The sequence below is a fragment of the Brachycentrus maculatus genome, unplaced genomic scaffold (assembly GCF_059751285.1).
Source record: "Brachycentrus maculatus isolate JH-2025_06_01 unplaced genomic scaffold, ASM5975128v1 h1tg000459l, whole genome shotgun sequence".
In the NCBI taxonomy this organism is placed as follows: domain Eukaryota; kingdom Metazoa; phylum Arthropoda; class Insecta; order Trichoptera; family Brachycentridae; genus Brachycentrus; species Brachycentrus maculatus.
The window spans coordinates 831356-859319 of NW_028281206.1; the positions used below are offsets into that span (position 1 = coordinate 831356).

General features: G+C 40.5%; 2 protein-coding genes across 2 annotated transcripts in view; one reads left to right on the forward strand and one right to left on the reverse strand.

Moving 5' to 3' along the window:
- Window positions 1-27958, reverse strand: Nup205 (nuclear pore complex protein Nup205). Its single transcript, XM_088271739.1, has 16 exons — window positions 27828-27958; window positions 27471-27622; window positions 24727-25116; window positions 22873-23171; window positions 22089-22311; window positions 20623-20759; window positions 19600-19782; window positions 17781-17981; window positions 16791-16978; window positions 13445-14943; window positions 12423-12665; window positions 9710-9913; window positions 7672-8259; window positions 5997-7152; window positions 4855-4979; window positions 1-2214 (listed from the first exon to the last, which is right to left on the reverse strand). The coding sequence occupies exons 1-16, from the start codon at window positions 27841-27843 to the stop codon at window positions 2131-2133; spliced, it is 5688 nt and encodes a 1895-aa protein (XP_088127865.1). The 5' UTR covers window positions 27844-27958; the 3' UTR covers window positions 1-2130.
- The window catches only part of Uck (Uridine-cytidine kinase), a 332661-nt gene that overhangs the window by 95355 nt on the left and 209342 nt on the right, over window positions 1-27964 (forward strand). The window lies entirely within an intron of this gene.

Genomic DNA, 27964 nt, shown 5'->3' on the forward strand with positions numbered 1-27964 from the left:
TTTTTAATTTATTAAATAGTATTTTATTATTCAAATTACTTAAAAATATTTCTTATAAATGTAAATAATTAATATTTCAAAATAATGAATAGAGTGTTTGTAGCAATCTCCAAAAATCACTTTTTCGGTGAGTTGACTTACTTAGCGGACTGACACCTAACCTCAAAATCATAGGAATGATTACAATTCATGTAGGATAGGATTCTAAGTAAATATTGGATTTTATACATGTTTATAGAATCTTTTTCTACACATTGATATTTTCTATGGAATTTATATATATACCAGAGACTTGGAAAAAGTTCTGATTAAATAATTTTTACGAATTTAAACCATTTTAACGTAACCTTATGAAGTGATGAACGTACTGTTGTTAATTGTATTTACAAATATTTTACTGTACGGTCTATATAGTAAGAACGTGTTACGGGTATTTGGGAGAGGTAAGTAAAGAATTCTATAAATAAATATACAGCGATGATATCGACTTTTTTTTTTTGATCACGATAAATATAATTTCAATATCATCACTAAACTTCTTTAAAGAGTTCTGTATGTCGCTCTTCCAATTCCTCTTACAAACTTATTACGTTTTCTGCCATAAGTTAGTATCCCATAGAGGTGTTCATATAGAGAAGTTGTTTTTTGATTGGTGCAACAGTTTTGTGTCTCGAGGTACACAACATCGTCATTAGATGATGACAAGTGAAGCATATCTGTTATTATATATAGTTGATATAGTTGATTAAATTAAATTAAAACAAAATTTAATTTCAACATTTTGGAGATTGCAGCATTTCTTACCAATACTTTCACATAACAAAAACCTCAACTAAACACATTCTTCATGTTTTTCCAGTCGTGTCGCAACAGTAACAGCTGACACGAGGTAGAACACGAGATCAAACCACGGAAATGCGCAGATAGTTCGTTCATCCACAAATTTCGACAAACTTATTATTTTGGCTTTAGAGCTGGTGAGAATCTAAGCTAATATTCATATAAAAATTTGCATCAAATTGGTACACAAGTTATTTTTCTATGGTTAACACTCGTCAGCTTTAGGACTTATTTAGTGATAAAATATCTATGACTTTATTTTTGGCATCTATTTTTTTTTTATAAATATATTCATCTTCGAATAAAGCAATGTTTAAAAAATGCTTAATATATATTACTTTTCAATACGAGGAAAATAATACAATAATATGAAATAATTATATCTCCAAAAAAAGGACCCAACTACTTTGGCACCACGAGTAGGCAGTTACTTTTTTTTTCTTAAAATAAACTGCAGTAGACAATATTTGTCAAATATAATCAATATAAGGAAAACAAACTATCTGCGTATTATCTGTCGTGAAGAGCGTGTGGTTAAATTGACTACACACAAGCTCTTTGAAGTTATCAGAGATATTTTTTAACATACAAAAATGTAAATAATTCATCAGACAACCAATGGGCTTTTAGAAACAATACTGCTGCCTGAATATTAGTTTATTCAGTAACTTCTAAAATCTTTTAGAAAGTGTGATTTTGTTGCTGTTAATATCAACATATCGCTCACTCCTTTCAAGAACGTCATAAATCAAAAATCGTGAATTTTGAGTTAAGCATGTTTTCGGAATGCTTAGAAAATGTACTATATCACAGCAAAAGCGGCATATTTTTAACTTAATATTTACCCGCTACAGGGCAGAAAGTGTTGTTTTTGCATTTTGAAGAAAAGGTATTGTTTAATTATTTTTTTAAATAAACTAAATATTTTACAAATGGAGAAAAAACCTTCAAGTTTTACCTAAAAAGATCTGTTGCACAGTAAAAAGTTCAGTAAGTGGCTTGATATTTATTTTTAAAACATTGTATTATATTTTTAAACTTTAAAAACGTTCTCCTGAAAAATCAAGTTTTTTGATTTATGACGTTCTTGAAAGGAGTGAGCGATATGAGCAATATTAATGAATGTGTCCAATATCACAAATACTCAATGTGCCAAAAGTCAACAAAATGTTTGCTAAATAAACCATATCAGGCAGCAAAAAAACCTATGAATGTGCCGAGTATATTGCAACATGTTTTCTTTCTGTGTTCTCACTTCCGTTATAAGACCTTAAAGTTTAATTTTACTAGTTAGTCCACGGGTACAAACTGAAGGAGACATTTTATTTTCCGTAGCAGCGCTTCCATGAAGGACTTCTGAGCCGTGGGTTTATCCTGAAAACAAAAGGAAATATTTTATTAGTAATTTATTTTATTAATAATAATAATAACCATATCCGCTCCCTAGGTGGAGCATATGGAGTCCACAAACTGTCTCCAGGCTTTTCTGTCGGCTGCCAGCTCCCTTGCATCCTCCCAAGTCAGATCCGCGTCCCGAAGTTCTGACGAGAACTGCCGACGAATTGTCAGCAGTGGTCGTCCTGGGCGGCGCGAACCTGATGCCTTGTAAAAGAGGCAAGCTTGATTAAGGCTCTCAGGAGGCATGCGGAGTACATGGCCAAGCAAATGAATCGCCTTTTCTTGACGACAGTTGTGACCAAGATTTGCTACGTCCTACGCCTTATCTCTTCATTCCTCACAAAGTCAAACCACCGCACGCCTAAGATTCTCCGCAAACACCTATTCTCAAAGCTTAGTACACGGCTGCTCTGGGCCCTTGTAAGGTGCCATGTTTCACAGCCGTATAAGAGAACAGAAACAATGCAGGCATTGTATAGGCAGCATTTGGTTTTCACCGAGTATAAATCCAATTTATTTTATTAGTAATTTATATTGTCCGCCTCCGTAGTGTAATGGTCAGCACGCTCGGCTACCGTTCTGGAGATCCCGGGTCCGATTCCCAGGGGGGGGGGGTCAAATGAATATAAGTGTTTTTTTCACTGTAATATTTATCCAATATTACCCTGGACTGGTACCTGAAGCGGAGGGCTGACCACCTTTCCCTCATGTGTAAACGATCAAGATAACTCTGCGTTTATATGACGCAGTGCCCTATGCACCATTCGGGTGCGGATAAGGGTTTTATTATTATTATTTATTTTGACTCTAAAGAGTTAAAACTGTACCCATGGTTGGCACACAGTCCGTGTCACCCTTAGATAATGGGCAATGCGGGCTTGGCACGCAGTCAGGGACACATTTGATAATGCCCAATACGGGTTGGGCACACAGCATCAATACATTCTGATCATTATTTAACCACCCCACTCTCTCGAGTTATTTTCTGAGAAACAGGCAAAAAAAAAAAAAATTTTTTTTCTACAGTATTATAAAAACAATGTTTATTGTTTTCATTCATTCATTAAAACCCTTATCCGCACACCAATGGTGCATAGGGCACTGCATTATATAAACACAGTGTTATCCTGATCGTTAACACGAGAAGGAAAGGTGATCAGCCCTCCGCTTCAGGTACCAGACCAGGGTAATATTGAATAAATATTAGAGTGAAAAAATCACTTATATTTATTTGACCCCCCCCCTGGGAATTGAACCCGGGACCTCCAGAACGGTAGCCGAGCGTGCTGACCATTACACTACGGAGGCGGACAATAGTCATTGTTTTCATACCTGACAAAATTTTGCCATAATACATATGTAGTTGCATTTAGGATAGAATTTATATATTCATTTATTGATATAGCGTTTAATTTGTAGAACTCCATTTTAATTTATGTATTAATTTTTAAATCAAACATAAATTTTCACAGAGTCTACAAAGCTGTATTTTATTAAAAAAACACATAAAATTTAATATTGTGACAATTGTTTCGCCTAGTTATGGCATTTTCAAACGAATGTCATTTGAAAATGGCATAACTAGGAAAAAACAATTGTCACAATATTAATTTTTATGTGTTTTTTTTAATAAAATATAGCTTTGTAGACTCAAAAAATCTGTGTTTGATTTAAAAATTAATACATAAATTAGAACTTATTCTTCTTGGGGAAGAGAAAGAAGACGTTTCTGGAGATATCATGTGAAAAGAGCGAGTTCTGATCGAGTGGTGAGGGTGGCAGCGGACAGCAGCATAGGCGGGATCAGACCCCCAGGAAGACCACCTAAACGATGGAAGGATAGCTGGTCTTCCACCTCCCAGGAGCGACCCGAGAATGAAAGGACCTAGTCCTAAAAGAAGAAGAAGAAGAAGAAGAACTTATGTACTTTCCTGTTATTGCGTCCCGTCTCTGTCTTGTCCGGATATGTATTCGGTGTGCATTAAATATTTTTAGCAGATATTTTTTCTCGTACGTGATACGTGGTACGGTTTGCACGGGATGATGCAGGGAAAACGCTTGTATGTGTAGGTCAGTTAAATTAATGAATCTTTACTGTATCTATGTATATAATACTGATAAAATTGACTTCTAGGCTTCTATTTCTAATGACTTTTTCTAATGCATTTCTAAATCAGTTGTTTATCAATATTGTCTTAGAAGTTAATTTTACCAATAAAAAATAAAATAGATAATTTTAATGTTATATATCAGGGGTTCGCAATCTTTTTCACTTATAAGTTTAGTATTTTGTCACTCCTTACTTTAGTAAGCTATTTGGAATAGATAATGTGACTGTATATACATTATAGTTGAAATAAATAGGTACCTACAATAATAGTAGTTGGTTAGAAAGATGCTAGCTCTCAAAATAGAAATTGTTGCTTTATAGGTACCCGAGAATATTTGTGGTTTCGGATAATGATAGAGGATCGACTCATGACGTCCCTCTTGACTATCTACGACACCAGGCACCAGGGTGGCGCGGCGCACACTTTGAGAACCCCTGTTTTATATCAAAGTGAATATGTTTAAAGGGTTTACAATTCCAGGCCTACTTATATGAGGAGTACTTACGGCGGAAGTCTGGACCAGTTGGAGGCAGAAGGTGTCGTTGAAGACGGAGACCAGCCCGTGTTTGAGGTCGGATATGTCCTGCACCGAGGACAGGAATCCGGCTTCCGCTGGCGTTATCACAGCGGCTGGAATAGTGGAAACTCCGTCAATCACAATACATATACAGTATAGTCTATATATGTAGAGGTCCTCACCGAAACGTTACATTTCCATTATAAATGATTTTTAATAATCATGAATTCTAGCTTGTAAAATTGTTACGTTTTGGTGCGATTTCATATTGGTTCAACACAGGATTGGTCACGTTTTGCCGAACTTTAATGAATATTTCGATGGAATACAGTAAATAGAACAGATTTGCATTTAAAGGATTTTTTGTGCAATATTGGAAATGTAACTTTTTGGTGAGGACCACATATGTAGTTTACATGAGTATAATCTACTGAAATACTAAGATACTAATATCAGAAATACTAAGATCAAGAATGGTTAATGTGCTATTTGCTATATTGGAACAGTCTAGTGATCTTGGTAAAGATACTATAGCATTCCATCAAAAATGAACCTTGTGCCATATGCTATATGGGATCAGTCTCCTGAAATACCAATCAATAATGATTTTTGTGTTATATGCCATATTAGAATAATAATAATAATAATAATAAAACCTTTATCCGCACCCCAATGATGTATAGGGCACTGCGTCATATAAACGCAGTGTTATCTTGATCGTTTACACATGAAGGAAAGGTGATCAGCCCTCCGCTTCAGGTACTAGTCCAGGGTAATAATAAAAAAAAAAATCCAGGGTAATAATATTGAATAAATATTACAGTGAAAAAATCACTTATATTTATTTTACCCCCCTTGGGAATCGAACCCGGGACCTCCAGAACGGTAGCCGAGCGTGCTGACCATTACACTAGGGAGGCGGACATTAGAATAGTCTACTGAAATATCAAGATACTTTACATTAGCATCCCATCAAGAATAATCAGTATTCAAATTCAATTTAATTATCTCTCAAAATTAACATTTGCCTTCAAACTCTTTAGTGTGAGACATCTGCCAGAAATAAAAATTAATTAAAACGCCAGATGTGATTTAGAGTCAGTTTCCATTGTAAGACGAAGTTTACTCACATTTGTTCGAAGTCCCATTGGGCGCGAACGCATTCCCGTTGACCGGAACAGCCCTCAGCATGTAGAAGTCCAAGTGCGCCCAGATCAAGTAAAGACAGTTGTCCACCACGAAGCGCGTGCGCTCCATCTCCAGCTTCTTGTCCCTCACGCGGCGGGCCAGCCTCTCGCACGTGATGAGCTTGCTCTCGTTGATGGACCCCTCCGCCTCTCCGGGCAGCAGCTCCTCCAGCTCGGCGGTGCTCATGTCGGGCACGCACTTCAACTTCCTGACCAGTAATTCCAAGGCGAGTTTCTCCCTGTTGAAGTGCATGACAGAGTTCACGAGCTGCTGGATGAGTAGGCCTAGATGCGGGGACGTCTCCGACGACTGGTTGGCCCACTGGCCGCGGCGATCGAGCCCGCCGGAGCTCAGCACCGGTCGGAACACGGCGCCGATGCTTCCGTGATCGACGCCGTGATTCGCGGTTATATTACGAGCGTAACACGTCAGATTACACATGATTTTAAAGTACACGGCGACTCGGTTGATTGTGCTCTCCGGATTGCTTTCGTCGTCGTTTAGATTGAGGATGTTTTTAGAGTTTTCGGTCATGTCTCTCAAGAGGCCGTCGGAGAGAGCGAATCGCGGGAATAGAGCGAGCATTAATTTCTGGATTCTGTACACGGAAACCACGCTTTCTTGAAGCGCCGTTTCATTTTCGACGGATCCGAAGATCTCTTGATTGGACGCCCGCGCGATGACGCAAGTCAGGGCTTCTAGTTCGAGGAGTAGCCCGATGGGGACCATGGGTCCTCCGGCCCGCAGAATGGACTCCACGGTCTCCGAGTGGCTGAGCAGGAAGTGCGTGATCTGCAGCAGGCAGCTGTGGTTCTGCGAGCCGAGCGTGGTGACGAGGGCGTCGCAGAGCGCCAGCGCGGGCGCGAGCAGCTGGCGGTAGCGGCTGGCGGCGGAGGGGATGAAGTCGCGCGCCGAGTGCAGCGCGCCCTGGATGTCGGGGTGGCAGTCCAGCACCTGCATGTTGGCGAGGCAGGAGAGCACGCCCTGCTGCAGCAGCAGCTCGGCGCCAGCGCGCGACGAGGCTATCCTGTTGAGCAGGCACATCTTGGACTCGTACACAAAGAGGGCTTTCATCGTTTTGGGCACGATCTCTAGGACCTGAAAAGAGTACATGATATATTGTTGGGTCTCTTGGTTAGTGTAGCGGACTCTTGAGTCAGAGTGGAAAATACATTTTCCGAAAATAGGCGAGAATGGCGAAAGAGATGTCATCTGTTGCTACAGACCAATCCGCAGGGTTGAGATCAGAGAGAGAGAGAGTCAGAGTTTCTCGGTTCGAACCCACACTACCACAATTTGATACTTATTTTTAATAATGAGCCGCTTAGGCTCACAGGAATATAATAAAATTGAGATATTTTTGTAAATAATAAAAACACAAATATTTCTCTTAAAATAAATGTAAGGATTGTTTTCGCATATTGTTGTTTGACTGTCATAAGTTGTAATCTGTTCCATGTCTGAAGAAGTATACCGAAGCGGGATTCTTCTACATCTTTAACAAGAGTCTTCTTGATTATTTTTTAAATTATGTTTTTAATGTATGCCTTAAACATTTGATTGTATTGTATATATGATTTTTTTTATTAAAATGAAAAAATTGAATTGAATGCTTACTTGTTTAAGCGCCGCATCGTCTTTGAGCAGCGAGTCTATGAGGTTTCTCAGGTGCCCGGCGGCGTGCAGCGCGGCCGGCCACGGGCGGCTCTGCTCCAGCGCGACCAGCTCCTCGAGGCACGCCAGCGCGGCGATGCGGCACACCTCGTGCCCGGCGCCCGTGGCGTCCGCGCTCACGCACTCGCGCAGCGCGTCGCCGCACTCCTCCACGGCCTCCAGCACGGCCAGCCGCACGGGCAGCGCGTCGTCACTCGACCCCCCGTCTCTGGCCAGCGTGGCGTCCAACCGGCTCACGTACGTCGCGTCTGCGTCCAGTCTCAATTCCTCACTACTCGAATATCGGCCGTTTGCGATCCGCATGAAGTTCAGCAGCGCCCCGTAGAGATTCACGCGCATCTTTTGGGAGGACGATCCGGAGACTATCATCCAGTTCAGGATGCGTTGGAGGATGAATTTTAGATTTAGCGTGTTGTGAGGCCCGACGGACGACTGCATGAACGATGTCGTCTCCGCGGCATTGGGGTTCAGGAGCGACTGGCGGCGCTCCGCGATGAAGCTCTGACGTAGGCTGACAAGCAATATCAACACCTAGAATAATTCAATTAAAATATTATTATTTCATCCTACGAGTATATAAGCTGGTTCATTAATATGTTCAATCCCAGTGCAAGTTTAACCTCGGCTCGTAACGCATGTTTGTACTGAAACCTTCAGTGCATGTCTTGACCAAAAATCGCATGTGTTAAACATTTTGTGTAGTTTTAAGAGTGTAAATGATGCTATGGTGGTGAAGGGTGGTATTGTTTGCATGCTGTGTAAGTGATTGTCCTGACAAAGAGACGGGTACATCTCGAAACCGGTAGACATAAAAATATCGGTGAGTGGTTATATACCAATATTGTTAACATTTTTGTAAAAAAACAAATAAGTAAAAATGACTAACCACAAAGCAAATGCTTTAAATATTAATGAGAATAAATTATTGTAATGATCATATCAAAACAATTGTTTCCTTATTGTCGCACATTGGTCTGAGAGATTGCATTTCAACTGAGTTCAGTCTACTTTCATCCTTTTATTGACAACTCCATGCTACATGCCACACATTCTGCAAGGCTGAGATAAGAGTAATCTTTTCACGCTTATTTCAGACAAGGCTTTAACATATTAGAGATGGGAATAATCAATAAGTAGAAATGTAGTAACGAAGTGAAAATGTCTAAAAAATTAATTAAATTATTTTTAAAAACTCTTATTTTTTGACATATCAAAGTCTGGGCATTTATGGGGCTTAAATAATGTGAAAAATAACTCCTATAATTGGAGATAATCCAGATTTGTGAACAAGTATTTGGACACACTCAAAATGTTGAATGACAAAGACGAAAAACTCTTGTTACTATATTAAATAAATAAAAAATACGTTGGGTAATATATCCAAAATTAAACAAGGTTTATTGGATTGAATTCTAAATTCATTTATTTTATGTATATGTAAATACATCCAACCACTGAGGTGCCTGCTGCTGCCTTAATTGCTCTTAACTGCTCTCAGTGGTTGGAGCGCTACGTGCAGCGCAGTCAAGGGATAACTGGAGAAGAAGAGTCATTGCTTCTGCAAGGGTCACAACCCTCAGCAATGAGGATTAAGACGGAGAAGAAGTTAATACATACGTGACGCGTTTCGTCTTATTAAGACATAATCAAGCACTCAAGTGTGTGTTTGATAATGTCTTCATAAGACGAAACGCGTCATGTATTAACATATACATAAATAAATGTAGAATTCAATCAAATAAATTATTTTATGATTTTGGATGAGAAACACCTCGACACAGATCAGCTGTCCAAACTCAAAACACAGTAAGGGACATTTTTTGTTGTACGTTTTTTTTGCATGTTTGGACTAAGTAGATTCTACTTAGTCCAGAAATGCAAAAAAAAATGTACTACAAAAAAAATGTCCCTTACTGTGTTTTAAGTTTGGACAGCCGAGATGTGCCGTGAGGCGGGCAGGGGAGTTTGCAGGTGCACTTACGGTCCCGCTGGCGGTGTCGGCGAGGGGCGGCGGCGGCGCGGGCTGCAGCGCGGCCAGCAGGGCGCGCAGCAGCGGGGCGGGCGCGTGCGGCGCGCGCTGGCACACGCACAGCGCCTCGCTCGCGCAGCGCCACGCCTCGCCCAAGCGCAGCACGCCCGCCACCGCGCGCTGCTGCGCGTTCAAGGCCACCGCGTGCGACAGCGCCTGCAATGAGACATCACCAATGTCATACATTTTTTTTTCTTTGGGGGTCAAGGGATCTTGCATCCCATATGTCACCGTGACCATATCAGGTCTATTGTGACTTCCCTCTGTATTACAGCTCACTGCCAAGACCTATGTGAGTCATGTAACTCACGACCTGTCTTGGTGGTAGGAGCTTCACCTTCTCGGAGTCCAGTAGAGGTCCTCCAAGGATGTGACTTCGTTTGTGAGCGAGTGCGTCACAATTGTAAAGAATGTGGATTGGCGTTTCGCTATCCTCCATACAAAATCTGCATACTGGGGAGTCATGAAGTGAGATTTTTGTCATGTGTTTCCTCAGTCTGCAGTGTCCTGTCAAGGTCCTGGTTAGGATCCTTATTAGTTTTTTGCAAAGCTTTAGAGCTTCTGTGGTGAATTTCCGCGAGTATTCTGTGATCAGTTCCTATGCGTGTTTCATCCCTGAGCTGTTGGACCAGATTTCTTGGCTCTTGTCCGTGGCCCAGTTTTTTTAGATTAAACTTGATAGTGCTGAGTGTCATACATTAACATTTACGTCTAACCTTTATACATGTTTAACCTCGGCTCGTAACGCATGTCTGTGGTGAAAACTGTAGTGCATGTTGGTCTTCGGGTCGACCAAAAATCGCATGTCGCTCACTCCTTTCAAGGACGTCATGAATAAAAAAACTCGATTTTTCAGGAGAACGTTTTTTAAGTTTAAAAATATAATACAATTTATTAAAAATAAATATCAAGCCACTTATTGAACTTCTTACTGTGCAACAGATCTTTTTAGGTAAAACCTGAAGGTTTTTTCTCCATTTGAAAAATCAACACTTTCTACCCTGTAGCGGGTAAATATTAAGTTAAAAATGGGCATCTTTTGCTGGGATATAGTACATTTTTTGGGCATTCTGAAAACATACACAACTGAAAATTGACGAATTTTGATTTATGACGTTCTTGAAAGGAGTGAGCGATGTGTTAAACATTTTGTGTAGTTTTAAGTGTGTAAATGGTGCTATGGTGGTGAAGGGTGGTATTGTTTGCATGCTGTGGTAGTGATTGTCCTGACGAAAAGACGGGTACGTCTCGAAACCGGTAGACATAAAAATCTCGGTGAGTGGTTATATACTAATATTATCAACATTTTTGTAAAAAAAGAAAATAAGTCATACATTTATTTATTTAAACTTCATGTACAGAAAATAAATAAGTACATTGGCGGGCTTATTGATGAAAAGTAATATCTTCCAGACTAACTAACAGACATATTCATCATTTTCGCTCCGATTCCCACACTTTCAATCTCTATCATACAATGGTCTATATACAGATTAAACAGCCATGGTGACATTACACATCCCTGCTTTAATAATCAATTAGTAGTTTGTACTTAAATATAACTCGGTAGTGTAATGGCAAAGGGGTATATCTGTCAAATTTTTCATTTTCTAAATTCCACAAAATGTCTAAAATAGTGTATTCAATAATCTAGCAAAAGGATATAGCTGTAGTTGCAACGTTTATTTAGTTTTATTAAGATATATACATATGCCATCCGAACAAAACTTTTAATTTCACAAGTTTACACTATCGAACTATGTATGTACATATATTAGTTTCTAAATACATAGGTACAATTACATAAGTACCATATATACATATATACAGTATACACAGGTCTACCAAACAATAAAATGACTTGACTGAAATCAGTGTTAAACGCAGCAGCGAGACTAATTTTTGGAATTTCTAAATTCAGTCACCCCACTACTTCACAAACTCCACTGGTTACGCTTTCCCGAAAGGGTTGAGTATAAACTCTGCCTACTCATGTATAAATCAATGCACAATATGGCTCCAGAGTATCTTAAGGAGCTATGTATTCCAGATGAATTGGTTGATAGACGTCTCACGCTTCAATCGGCTACAACATCTGCAATGGGCGAAGTGATCTTACCAGCTCGCAACCAACGCACTAAATTTGGCGAGCGTGCCTTTGCTGTTGCAGGACCGACGGCGTGGAATGCTCTTCCACCAGTGGTTAGAAATAGTGAGAGTGAGATAATCTTTAGAAAAAGACTAAAAACACATTTGTTTGCTAAATCATTTCCACCATAATATTTCCCCCAATTCATTCACAGTGAAGCGCCCTTGAGGTATTATTTTACAAAAATGGTGCTATATAAGTTATCCTAATTTATTATTATTATATATCAAATAAATATTAAGTGATTTTTTCACTGTAATATTTATTCAATATTACCCTGGACTGGTACCTGAAGCGGAGGGCTGATCACCTTCCTTCATGTGTAAACGATCAAGAGAACACTGCGTTTATATGACGCAGTGCCCTATGCACCATTGGGGTGCGGATAAGGGTTTAAAAAAAATATATGTCAAAAATATCATAATTTTTTTTCGACTTACACGATTTTTCATCTCACACGAAAACCTTTGGAACAAATTAATTACGCAAGTAGAGGATTTACTGTATAGTACTCACCTCCTCGAGCTCGGTGTGCAGGCGCGCGCGGTGCGGCGCGGCGGGGCGCAGCGGCGCGGCGAGGTGCGCCTGCAGCAGCGCGCGCAGGGCGGGCACGCTCACGCGGCCGCCGGGCGCGCGGCAGGCGGCACGCGCGCGCGCCAGCGCCCCCGCGTCCAGCAGGCGCCACGCCGGCTCCGCGGGCGCGCGGGGCGTGCGCGCCAGCGCCGGCAGCAGGCGGATCAGCGCGCCGCCCCCCTCCGACTGCGACAGACAAGGGACGAAAGTCAATTATCAATATGAAATATTGACAAAGTGTGTCCAAATACTTGTTCACAAAATCTGGATTATCTCCAATTACAGGAGTTATTTTTTAGTCACTCAAAATGTTGACTAAAAATTGTGCTGTATAAATTATCCTAAATTATTATCATATACAAACATAACTTGATCAAACTTTTAAAGAAATGCAATGACATTATTTGCAATGAGTAGTGTTTTTGTTGATACCTTACTTTTAACAGATTTTTTATCAATGAAAAAAATCCTTATTTAGTACGAAATCAAGTTTTATTGGGTGTTCCATAGTTAAATAACAGTCTAAAATTATAATAAAGGTGTACTAGTGTCCAAATTTATTTACAATATTTTGAGTGTGTCCAAATACTGAACAAGTATTTGGACACACTCAAATTGTTGTAAATAAATTATCTGGTCAAATTATAAGCTTAAATAATAAAAATTAAAATGATATTTTCTGGCTATGAAACTTAAAAAGTTGAAGCCTTAAACTTAAAGAGGGTCATGATAAGCGGTGTTGCATAAGCCGTAGCTAGATTTCAGAGTCACTTGGACGTTAGGTAATTAAAAAAAAAAAAGTGTGAGGAAGGGAGTAAAAGGGTAAGGGTATGGTATAAAGAATAGATTTTGCAGGAAGGAGAAGGAAAGGACAGGAATTAATGAGAGTGGTTAAAGGATTTTTTTTATGAACAAAGTTTTGGACACAATAAAAAATGTTGCAAATATATTCAAACGCTACAAACCTTGTCCGGAGAGTCCACCAGTTGCTTGGCGACGGCCGCGAAATGCGAGGTCTGCCTCTCGCAAGCCGTGACGTGCAGCTCTATGGCGCACGTCTTGAGCAGCCAGGCGGCCGCGTTCATCTTCCCGGGGTCTTCCCCTTCCGGAATGGCCTTCAGGGCGCCTGCGTGCCTCGCCAGGAACTCCCCGCAGGCCCGCAGGTAGCGCAGGATGGGCCCCATGGTGCTCTGCTTGGCGGACAGCATGTACAGGAGCTTGTACGAACCTTCTTGGAGAGGTATCGACCTGACGTCGGATTCCGTCGAGATCGATGCGTCTAGAATCCCGATGATGGAGTGGAGACAAGTTCTCGGGAATCCCATGACTCCGGGCTGATGAAAAGCGGTTTTTCCGATGTCTTTGTTTAGGTCGAAACCTAAAAGATAATGCGAGATATTCGGCGGAGGTCCGTTCAGACAAGTCTGTATCAAGTTTATGATCGATTCTTTAGTTTGGATCATGACCGTCTTGGTTTGGTCATCAGGCGCGATTGATTCTTCCACTTCGAGGCATTCGACGAATCCGTGGCGTACTTCCGTCCGTATCGTCGCCTCGGACGTTAGAATGCTGACTATATGCTGTGAAGCCGACGGTTGCGATGCGACCATCGTTAGCACGTTCACAGCGGAAAGAGAATGTTTCCTCAGCCACGAGTTGTAGGTTATGAATTTGGCGACGTTCAGTAAATGATCCGGACGGTCGGATCGCGGGTTGGTACCGAGAAGGAGTTTGCTGATCCCGGTGACTAGAATCGAACATCCGGAGTTGGCCAGCTCGGACATGAAGTTGTGTTGGGTGATCAGCGTGCGCTCCAAGAGATCCAAGCAGCTCAGAGCCGAGCTCTCCAGGTATTCTTTACCCGGGAACGGCTGGAAAGTGTCGAGCAATAAGACGCTTTCGTCCAAAACCGCTAGAACTAATCTGAGAAAATCAGACTTGGTGTTCATCTGCAGCATGACATGGAATCCGGGAGGCGGGTTCATCTCATTCGGTTGCATCGGATGAGGAAAATCTGCGGCCATCGGTTCGTATTGATTCAAAAACTTGCGGAACAGAGCCAAACACAGCGAGGCCATCTCCCATTTCTCTTCGGGGTTTTTGTACGATCGCGTCGGGAACCGCAGAAACACGGAATTAACAATAAAGGTCAGATACGGATCGAATCCTGGTTTTCTTGGTCCGGCACCTAGAGTCCTAGGTATCCCGGATGTGGACAAGTTATCAAACAGCTGCAGCAGTGCTCTCGTGAGCGGGAACTCCTCATTCCTCGCCTCGACTTCTTCCAGCTCTGTCTCCACTCCGCACGGAAGGAAGCTGCTGGTGGAGGGGACAGTGTTGATGAGCTGGGCGGCTTCTAGAGAGTTCCAGATGTATATGGCGGTCTCGGGGCTCATTCCCAGAGCTCCGAGGGTCAGGACGAGGTCGGCTTTCAGCGGGATCGGAATGCTGCAGCCGACGAGACCTGAACAAAACGTACAGGATAAAGAGATCATATCAAATGGCGGGTGAGAATTTAGGAATCAGTCAAATGTCGACATGTATTTAAAAAAAAAAACCTTAAATGATGACATTCTCCCATCAGGAGAGGGGTTAGACAAGGATGCGTACCGTCACCTACGTTGATGAAATCCATAAAATATTTTACATTTTGAATTTTAATAATCTTCCCTACAGACAGGAATCAATGTCTTGAGGAATTATTCCACAGACACATGAATGTTCGTATTTCAGAATGATTTACAGCATAATAAAATTCTTTCAAACACATCCTCGTTTGACATTCAATGGTCAGGTGATACTGACATTTTATGTGTCATATTTCATGTCTTGTCTGATGGTTGGCAATGTTCGATATATTAACACATTGTTTGCGGGAAACGCTTAAAAATGTATTTTACATACTGTTGGTAGAGAGCTTGGTATTGGTTTTTTTTTTGGGGGTCAAGGGATCTTGCATCCCTTATGTCACCGCGACCATGTCAGGTCTATTGTGACTTCTCTGTGTACTAGTACCGATTTTACTGTGAATTTACATTTCAAAAGCTTTCAATATACCTATCACTGGCAATCTAAATAAATACAAAATTGTAAATCCGTCACTTAATTTCTTCAAAACGCTAAAACAACACTTTCTGCCCTGTATACGAGTCTATACTAGTATACGAGTCGTATACTAATCACAAGTAACCACAACCTAATTTCGATCTGATCAATGTTTTTTAATGTCTCTCGTGCACTACCAAAAGAAAGAATGCGCTAGGCGCGGCGCGCGCGGCGTCTTATACGTGGTGCGTAAGACCGTATTTACGTTGTGAGCGGGGAAATCGGTCGAGCGTAACGAGAACTTCTCGCCATGACCACCGAATCCCGAATGCGCTAGGCGCGGCGCGCGCGGCGTTTTTACGTAGTATTTACGTGTTTAAGACCGTATTTACGTTGCGGGCAGCCGGCCTGGCGCAGGTTAGGGTAGGGGGAGAAGATTTCTGTCGCTCGGTCGATTTCGACGGACCGCGCTGGTTATGAACAAATAAATATCTGTGCCATTGTATGAATAAATCATTCCACTCACACCGAGTTCTTCGTTTCACTTTGATCCTCACCGACCCTTCGCCGCTACCTTCGTAATCTTCTGGGACTTGACCATCGCTACACCCACTGGACTACGAATCGACTACACGGACCTACAGCTCATAACTTTCGGGATTTACGACCCCGAGAGCGACGGAGCGGAGAAGTCACTGCCACACCTATACACAGTCTAGCGGTGTGTTGGACAGACGCTGTTTGTGCGACACAAGTATGTAAAAGACGCTTCCAAGTTGCAACATTTAATTTTCTCTAAATACAGGTAACATTTTAACCTTTTCCACTCTGACCATTTTTTCTCAAAACTGATCAGCTACTCTGATCAACAAAAAAATGCGACGTTTTTCTACCATTAAAATAAATATTTTGATTCCCTAATTTTGGGACACTGTCTGGCAATTCGTATGACCATGTTAATTAAGATTAACTGTATTTATCTGAAATATTTTTTGGTAGAATACACTTGGGTGATAAAGAAATCAGTGATTAAAGTTATACCTGCGCCGGGCCAGACATTGTGGCCCACGGAGCTGCCTGCTAGAATCATACGGGCCAGAATGTCTGGCCTACAGAGTGGTAAGAGTTAAGATGTTTGTGAGTAAGGCCCTAAGTGTTTCCCACAAACAACACGTTGATATTATGACACCCTTAAAATATGATTACGGGCGATATTTCTCGATACAAATAATAGCGCCGGATAAATAAATAGCCCGGGAATCTCACCAATGAGCACGGGCACCGCCGCCCAGCCGGGGTGGTCGCAGACGGCCTGGCGGGCGGGCGCGTCGTGCGCCACCACGGCGCGGATGAGCTCGAGCGCGGCGCGCAGGGCCCCCACCTCCTCAGTGCGCACGGCGCGCCGCACGCTCGCCATGCCGCCCGCGCCCGCGCCGCTCTCCTGCCGCAGGTTGCTGCAAGACACATTTATTCACAATACTTTGGGGTCAATTGTTGTATTAGTTGTTAAATCAAACACAGATTTTGTGGGTCTACTAAGTTGCATTTTATTGTGTAAAAAATACATAAAAATTAATATTGTGACAATATGATCCGTCAACACATGAAGGAAAGGTTATCAGCCCTCCGCTTCAGATACCAACCATTCCAAGGTAATATTGAATAAATGTAGGGTTGTGTGTGTAAATTTGTGTCGGGTTGTGGTCCCGTGGTTAGTGTCTCGGACTCTTAAGACATCGTCTCGGACTCTTATCTGCAGGAAGGGTAATTTTACCGTTTCACTCGACTGGTGGTGTTTGACGGGAAGGGTAATTTCACCTTTTCAATCGACTCATCGTAAATTGCGTGTAAGTTATTTCCACGCATTACTTTTGCGGCATCTTTTGATCTCATATCGATGTATACAGTATGGTTAAATGTTATCACTTCTTTCCAGAGATGTTTATCTCTATTATGAGCGCGAATCCGCCCGCAGATAGTGTGTTAAGTCAGAGTTTCTCGGTTCGAACCCACTCTACCACAATTTGATACCTATTTCTAATAATGAGCCGCTTAGGCTCACAGAAATAGTATGAAATTGAAATATTTGTGTAAATAATAAAAACACAAATATTTCTCATTTTTTTTATTTTTATATGTGGTAGAGTGGGTTCGAACCGAGGAAAAAAATATAACTATATTAAATAAATAAAATAAAAATATAAGATAATATTGGTTGATGGAAATCCTATCTATGGCGTATGGTGCTCCCCTGACCTGTAGTATTTCCCGAGCGTGGAGAAGAAGTGCTGGAAGGAGAGCTGCTGCGGCGCGTGCGGGTTGAGCAGCGCGTGCGCTCGCGCCGCCGCGCCAGGGCCCGCGGCCAGCGCCGCCACAGCGCGCGCCCACGGGGTCAGCACCCGCGCCGGGGCCAGCTCGCCCGCTGAACGGACAAACTTCAGCAGCGACACTCCGTTCCTGCCAAACGAGAGATATTTAAGACATTGACTGCCACGGCAATTTTCAGAATTCCGGCCTAAAAAGACAATTTAATTTTATCATATCGTAGTCATACAGGAGAAAGTGACCAAGTGCATTTTTTACAAAAACGTGATCATTGACTATTTGATATCTTACTAGCTTAATATTGCCCTGAAAAAATCCCAAAGGATTTTAAACTTGCAAGTATAATATATTGACTTGTTAAAAATGACTAACTACATTGATGTTTATTTTCTTGCCAAGGAAAAGTGACTTAAATGGCCCTCCTGAACATTTTACGTTTTGTTAGTTGGTCACTTTCTCCTGTACGACAACGATATGTATTATATTATTATTAAAAACTATAATTATAGTACATAATTATATTTTCTGTTAATTTATTAATAAATTTTCTGTTAATACAATCCAGCATCGATTGGTTGTTCTCTTCCCATGCACCATCTATCCATAATGGCCTGATATACTAGGAATTTGACCGTAGCTGCAGGAATATGGCAAATAAACACAGTAGGAGATAACTCCTAGTCGGCGTTTTAGCAAAGTACGCAATCTATGAGTTATCTTGTAGTTGGTAGACAACGTTTTAAGGAGGGAAAGGGTATTTTTACCTTCTGCGCCAGCCTCACTTTAGAAGAAACAGCTCGTATTGAGGGGGCAGGAGCTGTTTCTTATTTTTGTTTATTTATTTATATATCTTATGTTCATCCTCCATTGACATAACTCTAAAATTTAGACTTGGCTTCAAGGTACATACACGTATGCTACTAAATTGCGATTGCTCAATAATAGCACGCTTTTGTGCTAATAATGAGCATGTGTATTCCATTCCGTGACGGGAGTTCTTTGCGATCCAAAAATGCCATTCAAATTAAGGGGAAAAGTCTACCAATCAATTGTCAGACCCGCACGCCTTTACGGCTCCGAATGCTGGACGAATTAAAGCACCTTCTCTAGGCAACTAGAATCCGCTGAAATGCGAATGCTCAGGTAGTCAGCGGGAGTGTCCCTTAGAGACAAAATAAAGAGTTCATGCATTCGTGGAAGCCCGGCTGTAACAGACATTAATAGGAAGGTAGAGGAAAGACAATTAAAAAGGTGTGGGCATATAGGACACAGAGAACCCGAGCATATAAACCAGGCGGCAATAGAAATGGATCTTCCTCGAAAGATATCTAGAGGAAGACCAAAAAATTCATGGATGCTGCAAAGAGAAAACATGATTGGAAGGCATGGCCTAGGTGACGTTGTCTAGGACCTACAACCTGAGAGCTGACCCCAGCAGTCTACCAAGACGATAAGTTAGGAAGTATCAATTTATTTATTTATTGGAAATCAACAGCCATTAACAAAAATAATATAAATATAAAATGTAAGGAGCCGATAATGAGGCCAATTACTGATTTCACATTTTATACAACAATATATAATATATATAACAACAAGAAAGGGTGAAAATACTATTAAGCTCAAAATAAAATGTGTTTGCCTGATGTTGCGTGTGGTGTGTATTTTGTGTTAGAGTAAAGAGTGTGCAAGGCCTATAGTTATGGTCTTGAAGTAGCCAGGAAGAAGAAGAATGAGCATGTGTATTTACCTGTAGGTGGGGGTGTTGGGGTGGTCCCCCGTGGTCCAGTACTGCAGCCTCAGATTGAGGGTGTCCTTGGAGTAGAGGCGCGCTATGCCTAGCAGCAGTGCCTCGAAGTGCCTCGGGAGCGCGTGCGGGGCCTCGAGCCCCTCCGCCGCATACTGCTGCGCCGTGCGGGCCGCCTCGTCAGCCCTGAGAGTCCAAAAATAAATCTTTATATATCGCTCACTCCTTTCAAGAATGTCATATATCAAAAATTGTAAAATTTCAGTTCTGCGTGTATTTCCCAGCAAAAGAGGCATATTTTTAACTTAATATTTACCCGCTACACGGCAGAAAGTGTTGTTTTTGCATTTTGAAGAAAAGGTATTGTTTAATTATTTTTTTTTAAATAAACTAAATATTTTTCAAATGGAGAAAAAACTTTCAGGTTTTACCTAAAAAGATCTGTTGCACAGTAAAAAGTTCAATAAGTGGCTTGATATTTATTTTACATTGTATTATATTTTTAAATTTAAAATTGTTCTCCTGAAAAATCAAGTTTTTTGATTTATGACGTTCTTGAAAGGAGTGAGCGATATGTTTCTTTTATTTCTAACATGGCACAATCAGGTATGTCAAATATTTGAAAGCGGCTGGGTCAGTAGTCTGAATAATTGGCGGGTGTGTATGAGCAGATGCATGAATGTGGAAGAGCGCTGTGGTATACTATTCTCTCTGTCTACCCCTGCGGAGAAGCGGCGTAATAGTTAATTAGTTAATAAACAGTGTTATTTAAGCAAGTTCTGTTCAAGTTAGTATTTTGTTTTTAATAAATACATTAATTATCTTCTAAAACTTGTATTCTTGAAATTTCCACCTTCTAATGGTTATGCAGATTGGGAGGACGGTATCTTTACTCGATCGTATCTCCTTGTGTATTGACTTCTTTATCCTGCATGGATTGTTTTCCCGCATTCATAGTTTATTTCAATAGGTCCCTTTAAAAACGATAGATAGAGGTTTCACTGTAATTTGAACTACGGGACTCACTTCAGCCGAAGGTCCATCAGCTTGGAGTGCATGAGGACTATGAAGTCGGTGTAGAGGGTGTGCATCCTCTTCATGTAGAACTCCTCCTTGTATATGGCGGGGCTGAGCAGGAACACCTCGTGGAGATATTCAAACACCTGCCAAAACACATCAAATGTTAGTTGGATATTTTACTCACTAATTGCAACTGATGATGAGTAGAAAGAACGAAAACTTTTTACATACCGTAGAACGGGGCTACTTGAACTTTGATGTGTTACTCAAGCCCAGTGCAAAAAAAAAATTAAATCTATATTTGGTATTATTTTTGACATCTCATCAAAGATGAAGAAGAATATGGAAGTCTGGGCATTTACGGGGCTGACGACCGTCATAGGCTGGTTTAAGTGATCACTTTACACACGTGTAACATTCACCAATTCTACCCATTATTGACAACCGCACTACTCAAATTCTTGGAAGTTCTATATATATGAACCAATTTAGAAACCTTGTTCTTGAATCACTGGAACTTCACTAGAGACATCTATTGGTGAGATGTTAAGAAGCTTTTTATTAAGCAGAAACTCTTATATTAGTATGCGAGGTCCGAATCCTGGATTATAATCACACACATGAGAAACGCCAGAAAATACCATTTTCATTTTTATTATTTAAGCTTATAATTTGACCAGACAATTAATTTACAACATTTTGAGTGTGTCCTAATACTTGTTCACAAAATCTGGATTATCTCCAATTACAATAACTCCTGTAATTGGAGATAATCCAGTTTTTGTGAACAAGTATTTGGACACACTCAAAATGTTGTCTATATTTGGTCTACAATAATGAACGTATAAGTGTCACCTGTCAGGGAAACAATGAATCATGTCGATACGTTCATTATTGTAGACCAAATACAAATCAATTTTTTTTTGTACTGGGCTCAATCAAAGTTCAAGTAGCCCCGTTCTACGGTACTTAAACATTTTTCGCATATTGTATTTCATGAGTAATTTCCACCTTTTCACGAATTAAGAAACACTTTTCTTATTAGTGACATGTTTATAATTCGAGGGTTTGTTTTTAACTGACCTGCTCTAGAATTGATATGACATTCCCCACCTCATAATTCTTATTATGCATTGTCCATAGCTAACATAAATAAATAATAAAACCCTTATCCGCACCCCAATAGTGCATAGGGCACTGCTTTATATAAATGTAGTGTTATCTTGATCGTTTACATGTGTAAGAAAGGTGATCAGACCTCCGCTTCAGGTACCCGTCCAGGGTAATATTGAATAAATATTATAGTGAAAAAATCACTTATATTTATTTGACCCCCCCTGGGGATCGAACCCGGGACCTCCAGAATGGTGGCCAACAGTGCTGACCATTACACTACGGGCGGTATATATTTAACAAATGAAATTTAAAAAAATTAAAGTTGTACTCTGTTGAATATCTCATCTCCCTCCTACCTTCATGGACACGGCCATGTCGGCCGCGATCTCGGCTCCGTCGGTGGAGCCCACGGCGGCGGAGGCGAGCGCCCAGCCGAGCAGCGCGAGCGCAAGCGCGCCCGGGTCGGCCCAGGCGGGCGCGGTGGCGCGCCCCACACCCAGCTCCGCGCCCAGGCACGACAGGAACTCGGGGTCCGACATGACGGGCAGCGTGCGCGCCAGCTCCTCGCCATCCTCGCGCCTGCAAATGCACAATTAATTTTTTTTTCTTTCCCCTTATATTTATTTTCCCTCAAAATAAATATAAGGGTACATACCTACACCCCCCATTAGCTACTGATGTCTCCCATAAATTATTGCTGCATGTGTTAAATCTGTCACTTAGAATTGTATAGCTACATAAGGACCGTAGTCCCATATTTTTTAGTGTAGATAGTTTAGTGTAGTGTTATATTATGTTTATTTATGTTATTGTTTATTTTCAATATGTTTAATGTTTTACATTTTTATAGGATTTGGAAAAACTAAAATGTTTATTGTAAGTGGTTTACACATAAAATTTTATTTTTATAACATTTATTTATTTTATTTTTTATATAACATTCTTATAACATTTTTCTATGTGAATAGTTTTTAACAACTTGTTAAATTGATGTGTCGCAATTGATGTGTTTTTTATACATATTTATGTAAATGGTACAATTGTACCGTATATATCAAAATAAATAAATAAATAAACAATCTGGAACCATATTATGTATTTACCTGTGCATCACTTACATGAGTAGTATTTATCGTTTACCTGTGCATCACGGACAGGTCCATGCTGTAGAGCAGCGCCATGACGAGCGCGAGGTGCGCGCGGTCGGGCCCGCCGCGGCTGTCGAGGCCGGGCGCACGTGCGCGCAGGTTGGAAAGCAACGCCAGCGCGGGCGCCCGCGGCAGGCCGGCTTGGGCAGCCAGGCAGGCCAGTGCGCCGGCCAGCAGCGAGCGCGCCGAGCGCAGCAGGCGCAGCACCTGGCGCCGGTGCCGCGGCCCGCCCAGCGCGCGGTTGGCCTGCAGCAGCTCCATCTGCTGGTTGATGTCCCAGCTCTCCAGGACCTGCAGACACATATTCCTTCAATAATGTCGGTAATTTTTTTATATATTTTTTTATTTTATTTACGGCTAATGCCTCTAACAATATTAACAAAAATATGTTAACAATTAAGAATACACTAAAAACCAATAATACAATACAATAGATTTTCAAAACAATTTATCACATAAACAACAGTTTACATACTTGAAAGAAATTTGGAAAGACTTCCAGATTAGTATAATAAAAATGAACTCTATCTAAACTCATAAAAATGCCAAATTATGAGATTCTATAAAAACAAGAAACCAATACGTTATAATTACTCAATCAACAATATATGCCAAGAATCGGTTTTAGAAATAGAAGATATAGGTATAACCTTTGACACCAAACTCAGCTTTCTATCGCACATAAACAAAATAACCAACAAATATATGCTCAGTTTCATAAAAAGAGCTACACAAGACTACGACAGTATAAATATACTCAAACTCCTGTATAAGCGCGTTAGTACGGAGTCAATTGGAATAAAGAATACACTAATAAAAATCATCACTATCATTGCTATCAGCAGCAGCGAGAAAGTGAAACGCAACATTTGAATTTATCCATTATAACATGGAGAAGAAATGCTGAGAAAGTACAGACTTTAAGGTGGATAATAGAACAATTTAGCTAAAAATCAGTATCAAAAATTAAAATGGAGTCCTACAAATTAAACGCCAGAAATCTATAAATAGTTTCAACGATCTTTGCGGGGGTTTAACTGACCTCCAGAATGTGCTACACGATCCTGTAGCCCACCAGCCGATCTGTATATGCCGATCTGTATATCTGTATACACGTACTCAAATTAAATTAAAAATAATATACCGGATCAATAGCATAAGGCTTTAAATAAAACAACTCAAAGTATTACAGGAGAAACAAAAGTGTCAGAGGTTATGGTTGACAGTACTCTAATGATAGGGACTGGCCGGAGTCATTTTGTCGTAACGTAACATGCTACGATGCGAGCATTCGTATAGTCAGTACAGCGAGCCGAGTACTCCATACGGTGTTCGGATGCTCGCCGCGAATGTTACTGTAGCCACACCGTTGGGTTGCCGCGCTAACGTGAGCAGGACGGAAGCGTTTCGGATACGAACTAAACCGAAGATTTCCAAGCGGACCCGACATTGAAGCGAGAGAACTCAAAAGCCGCGAGAATTGCTTCGATCGTTAACTAGAACAGACGCTTTAACTAGATTTTAACTTTACTTGTTTAACTCCATATATTATAAATTATTTGTCAGTATTTGATTCCAGTATAAAGTGTAAATTTTCATTTATTTTAATTAAGGAACCAACTGTAAGTAAATTTTTTCATTTTTACTCTGGTCACCAAATCCACATCACAACGGCAACACACCACAAAAAACCAGCCGGAATTAACAACTAGCTATATTACATTACGACAAAATGTGGAGGTTAGTCCCCACTATAAAATGAAGCGCTTAGTATTTAAATCAAACTGTATCTTAAGTTAATGAGGCTAACGGTTAAAATACAAAAATATCGGGTAGTTTCTCTGACCTCTAGTATATGCTGTACGATCCCGTCGCCCACCAGCCGATCCGTGTACGCAGTCACGTACTCCACGACCTCCTCGGCCGCGTCCGTGGCCCACGACACGCCCCTCCTGGCGGTGAGCAGCGCCCGCAGCGCCTGCAGCAGCGCGCGCCGCCCGTCCAGGTACAGCAGCACGGCGACCAGCCCGCGCGGCAGGCCCGGGTGGCGCGGCAACTGGCGCTGCGCCGTGCACAGCAGCTCCAGCGCCAGGTACTCGTTGAGCTCCCACATGTCCGACACGATGAGCGCCTCGTCCACCAGCTGCTGCGGCAGCACTGTGTGCCCGGCGCCCGACAGCGTCACGCCTTCCGAGGCGCCGCGCTTTATCTCCTCGCGGCTCTGGGGGTTCTTCGGCTGGAATTTTATTGAAACTGATAAAAAGGATGTCTTTGCATGGCAGATTAATAGTACTAGGTCCATGCTAGCACCTTTGGTGAACAAATAGTATTCAACCCGATCCACGCGGTTCGCATAACCGTATGTGTTTTCACAAAACATGCCTCATACGCGGCTGACATAAGCGTATGTGTTTTTACTTTGCTCCAAGTTTCGAACTTCAGTTCAACTTGGAGGGATTTTTTCATGGCGTGGAACTTTGGATAAAATAATACGTCAATCTTTGGCCTTGTGACATCTGTTGAAATATCTGACTAATAATTTGTAACATCACAAGGATAAATAAAAGAACAGATTTCTCTTGCGGTCGGTAATTAGTCCGCGCCATAATCATGCCCTATATCTGTCTCACTCTCGACGCTATGCATCGCCAGTGGGTAAGATTTATTTATGTTACGATCTTATGTGTTTATATTACGATATATTTCTAGAATAATGTTACACAAATGTGTATTATAGAGTACCAAAAAAACACAATGAATCCCATTGAACGTTTTTGTTTAGGAAAATAAATCGTTTCTTAACTAAATACATGATAAAAGCAATAATTTAAAAAACGGCGAAATACCACCGCGCACGGGCGTCTCTTAGGAACAAAGTTAACGCGGTTAAAAGGTTAACGAGTTGACTGCCAACTACGAGAGACCTCGAGATTACGTTCTTTGCTAGAGGACCGACCACAAGTCATCTTCTACTGTGTTTACTTGCCATATTTGTGCAATTACGCTATAATTAGTAGTATATCAGTGCTAATATAGATAGATGGCACATGGGAAGAGAACAAAAATCAATGTTAGCTTACATGAACAGAAAATTTACTTTCATTAATTGATTCGGCAGTCACGTTGTGGTAAAATCTATCCATTTTTAATTAATGTTTTACCTAGTAAATACCACTATTTCTTCAAATCTACTGTGACACGTGTTTCGATGCATTCCGCATCATTTTCAAACACCGTACATACGGTGTTTGAAAATGATGCGGAATGCATCGAAACACGTGCCACAGTAGATTTTAAGAAATATTGGTATTTACTAAGTAAAACATTAATTAAGAAAATTTACTAATAAAGGAACAGAAAATATAATTATAAAAAATTTACTCAAAATCAAGAAGTAAAATAATATTTTTATAGAATAAGTTTTATAGGGTAATATTGAATAAATATTACAGTGAAAAAATTACTAATATTTATTTGACCCCCCTGGGAATCGAACCCGTGACTTCCAGAACGGTAGCCGAGCGTGCTGACCATTACACTACGGAGGCGGAATATTACCCTGGACTGTGGTACCTGAAGCAGAGGGCTGATCACCTTTCCTTCATGTGTAAACGATCAAGATAACACTGCGTTTATATGACGCAGTGCCCTATGCACCATTGGGGTGCGGATAAGGGTTTTATTATTATTTTTTATTAAGTTTTGTAGACCGGAATTCTGTAAATTGCCGTGGCAGTCTATGTGTTAACTAAATAACCAACACGGTAAAGAGATGAGGAAGAGAATCCAGAAAAGAATGATATATTGAACAGTTGATGTTCTGAGGATAGATTGAAGTTTTATTTTTATACTGACATTTCTTGGTAGAACCGCATTTTATAAAATAAAAAAAAATAAAAGAAGCAGAGGAAGACCGAGAAAAACATGGCACGATCAGGTATGCCAAACACTTGAAAGTGGTCAGGTTAGGAGTAGTAACAATCGGCGGGTATGTATGAGGAGATGCATGAACGTGGAAGAGGCGAAGAATGTTTGCAAGGACAGAGTGGTGTGGCGCTCTATTCTCTCTGCCTACCCCTGTGGAGAAGCGGCGTGATGGTTAGTTAGTTTTTAAAAAATATATAGTTTATTCCACATCAATTCATCATTCTATAATTTTTTGGATCATCTTTCTCCTTACCTGATCTTGCTTCAACTACTTATATTAATCTATTATAAATTTATATTGTAATTCTGTATCATCAAATTATTTAAATATTTGTAACATAATTTATCAAATTTCGTGCTAAATTTGTACAAGCCCTATGTGCCTGCTATTTAAATAGCTTTTAAAGTTTAAACAAAATAAAAACATTTTTTTTCCAACAATCAAATAATTATTTAAATGAATAGATTGATTTTTTCTTTCAATCAATCTCATCACTAAAAAGAACACATTAAAAGAGATTTTGAATTTCATTATATTATCTTTTATTTTATACAAATGGCAACTCCTAATTATTAAGATCAATAAAATGTTAGCTATGAATCGCTTTTAGGAAGAAAAAGACGATTTACAAACAAATGAAAGTCAATAACTTAAATACTTACGGGATTTTTCATTAAAGATAGAAAATTTTGACGATGTCGTCTAAGGGCCGCTTCAAATGGAGCATAAGACCCCGTTGTGGGACCGCCGACATAATGATTTACTATGGAGAGCAAATCTTTATATGGGGTCCACATATCTTCACATTGCCCACCTTTAAACAAGAAAACCAATCAAATGGATACATAAATTAAATTTAAAATATTATACCGGATCAATAGTATAAGTCTTTAAATCAAACAACTCGAATTGTAAGTATTATAAGGGAAACAAAAGTGACTTCAAATATAACAGAGGTTATGGTTGACAGTACTCTAAAATTAAGCGCGTAATATTTAAATCAATATATGTCTTCTTACCGTCCATCGAATCCATTTTAAGGGTTATTTAATTTCTCGGATAATAATTATGAATACTGCTGTTAAATTACACAAATATAGAAAAACAAAAACGCCGCAAATCAAATGTCAACATGTTTCATCGCGCGTTTTGAAAT

Excerpts from the sequence above, each read along its gene's own strand:
- Nup205 (XM_088271739.1), bottom strand. Across the intron at positions 12,666-13,444 it reads TGGTGGACTCTCCGGACAAG|TCGGAGGGGGGCGGCGCGCT; the intron begins GTTTGTAGCGTT and ends TGTCTGTCGCAG. Across the intron at positions 7,153-7,671 it reads ACGATGCGGCGCTTAAACAA|GTCCTAGAGATCGTGCCCAA; the intron begins GTAAGCATTCAA and ends TACTCTTTTCAG.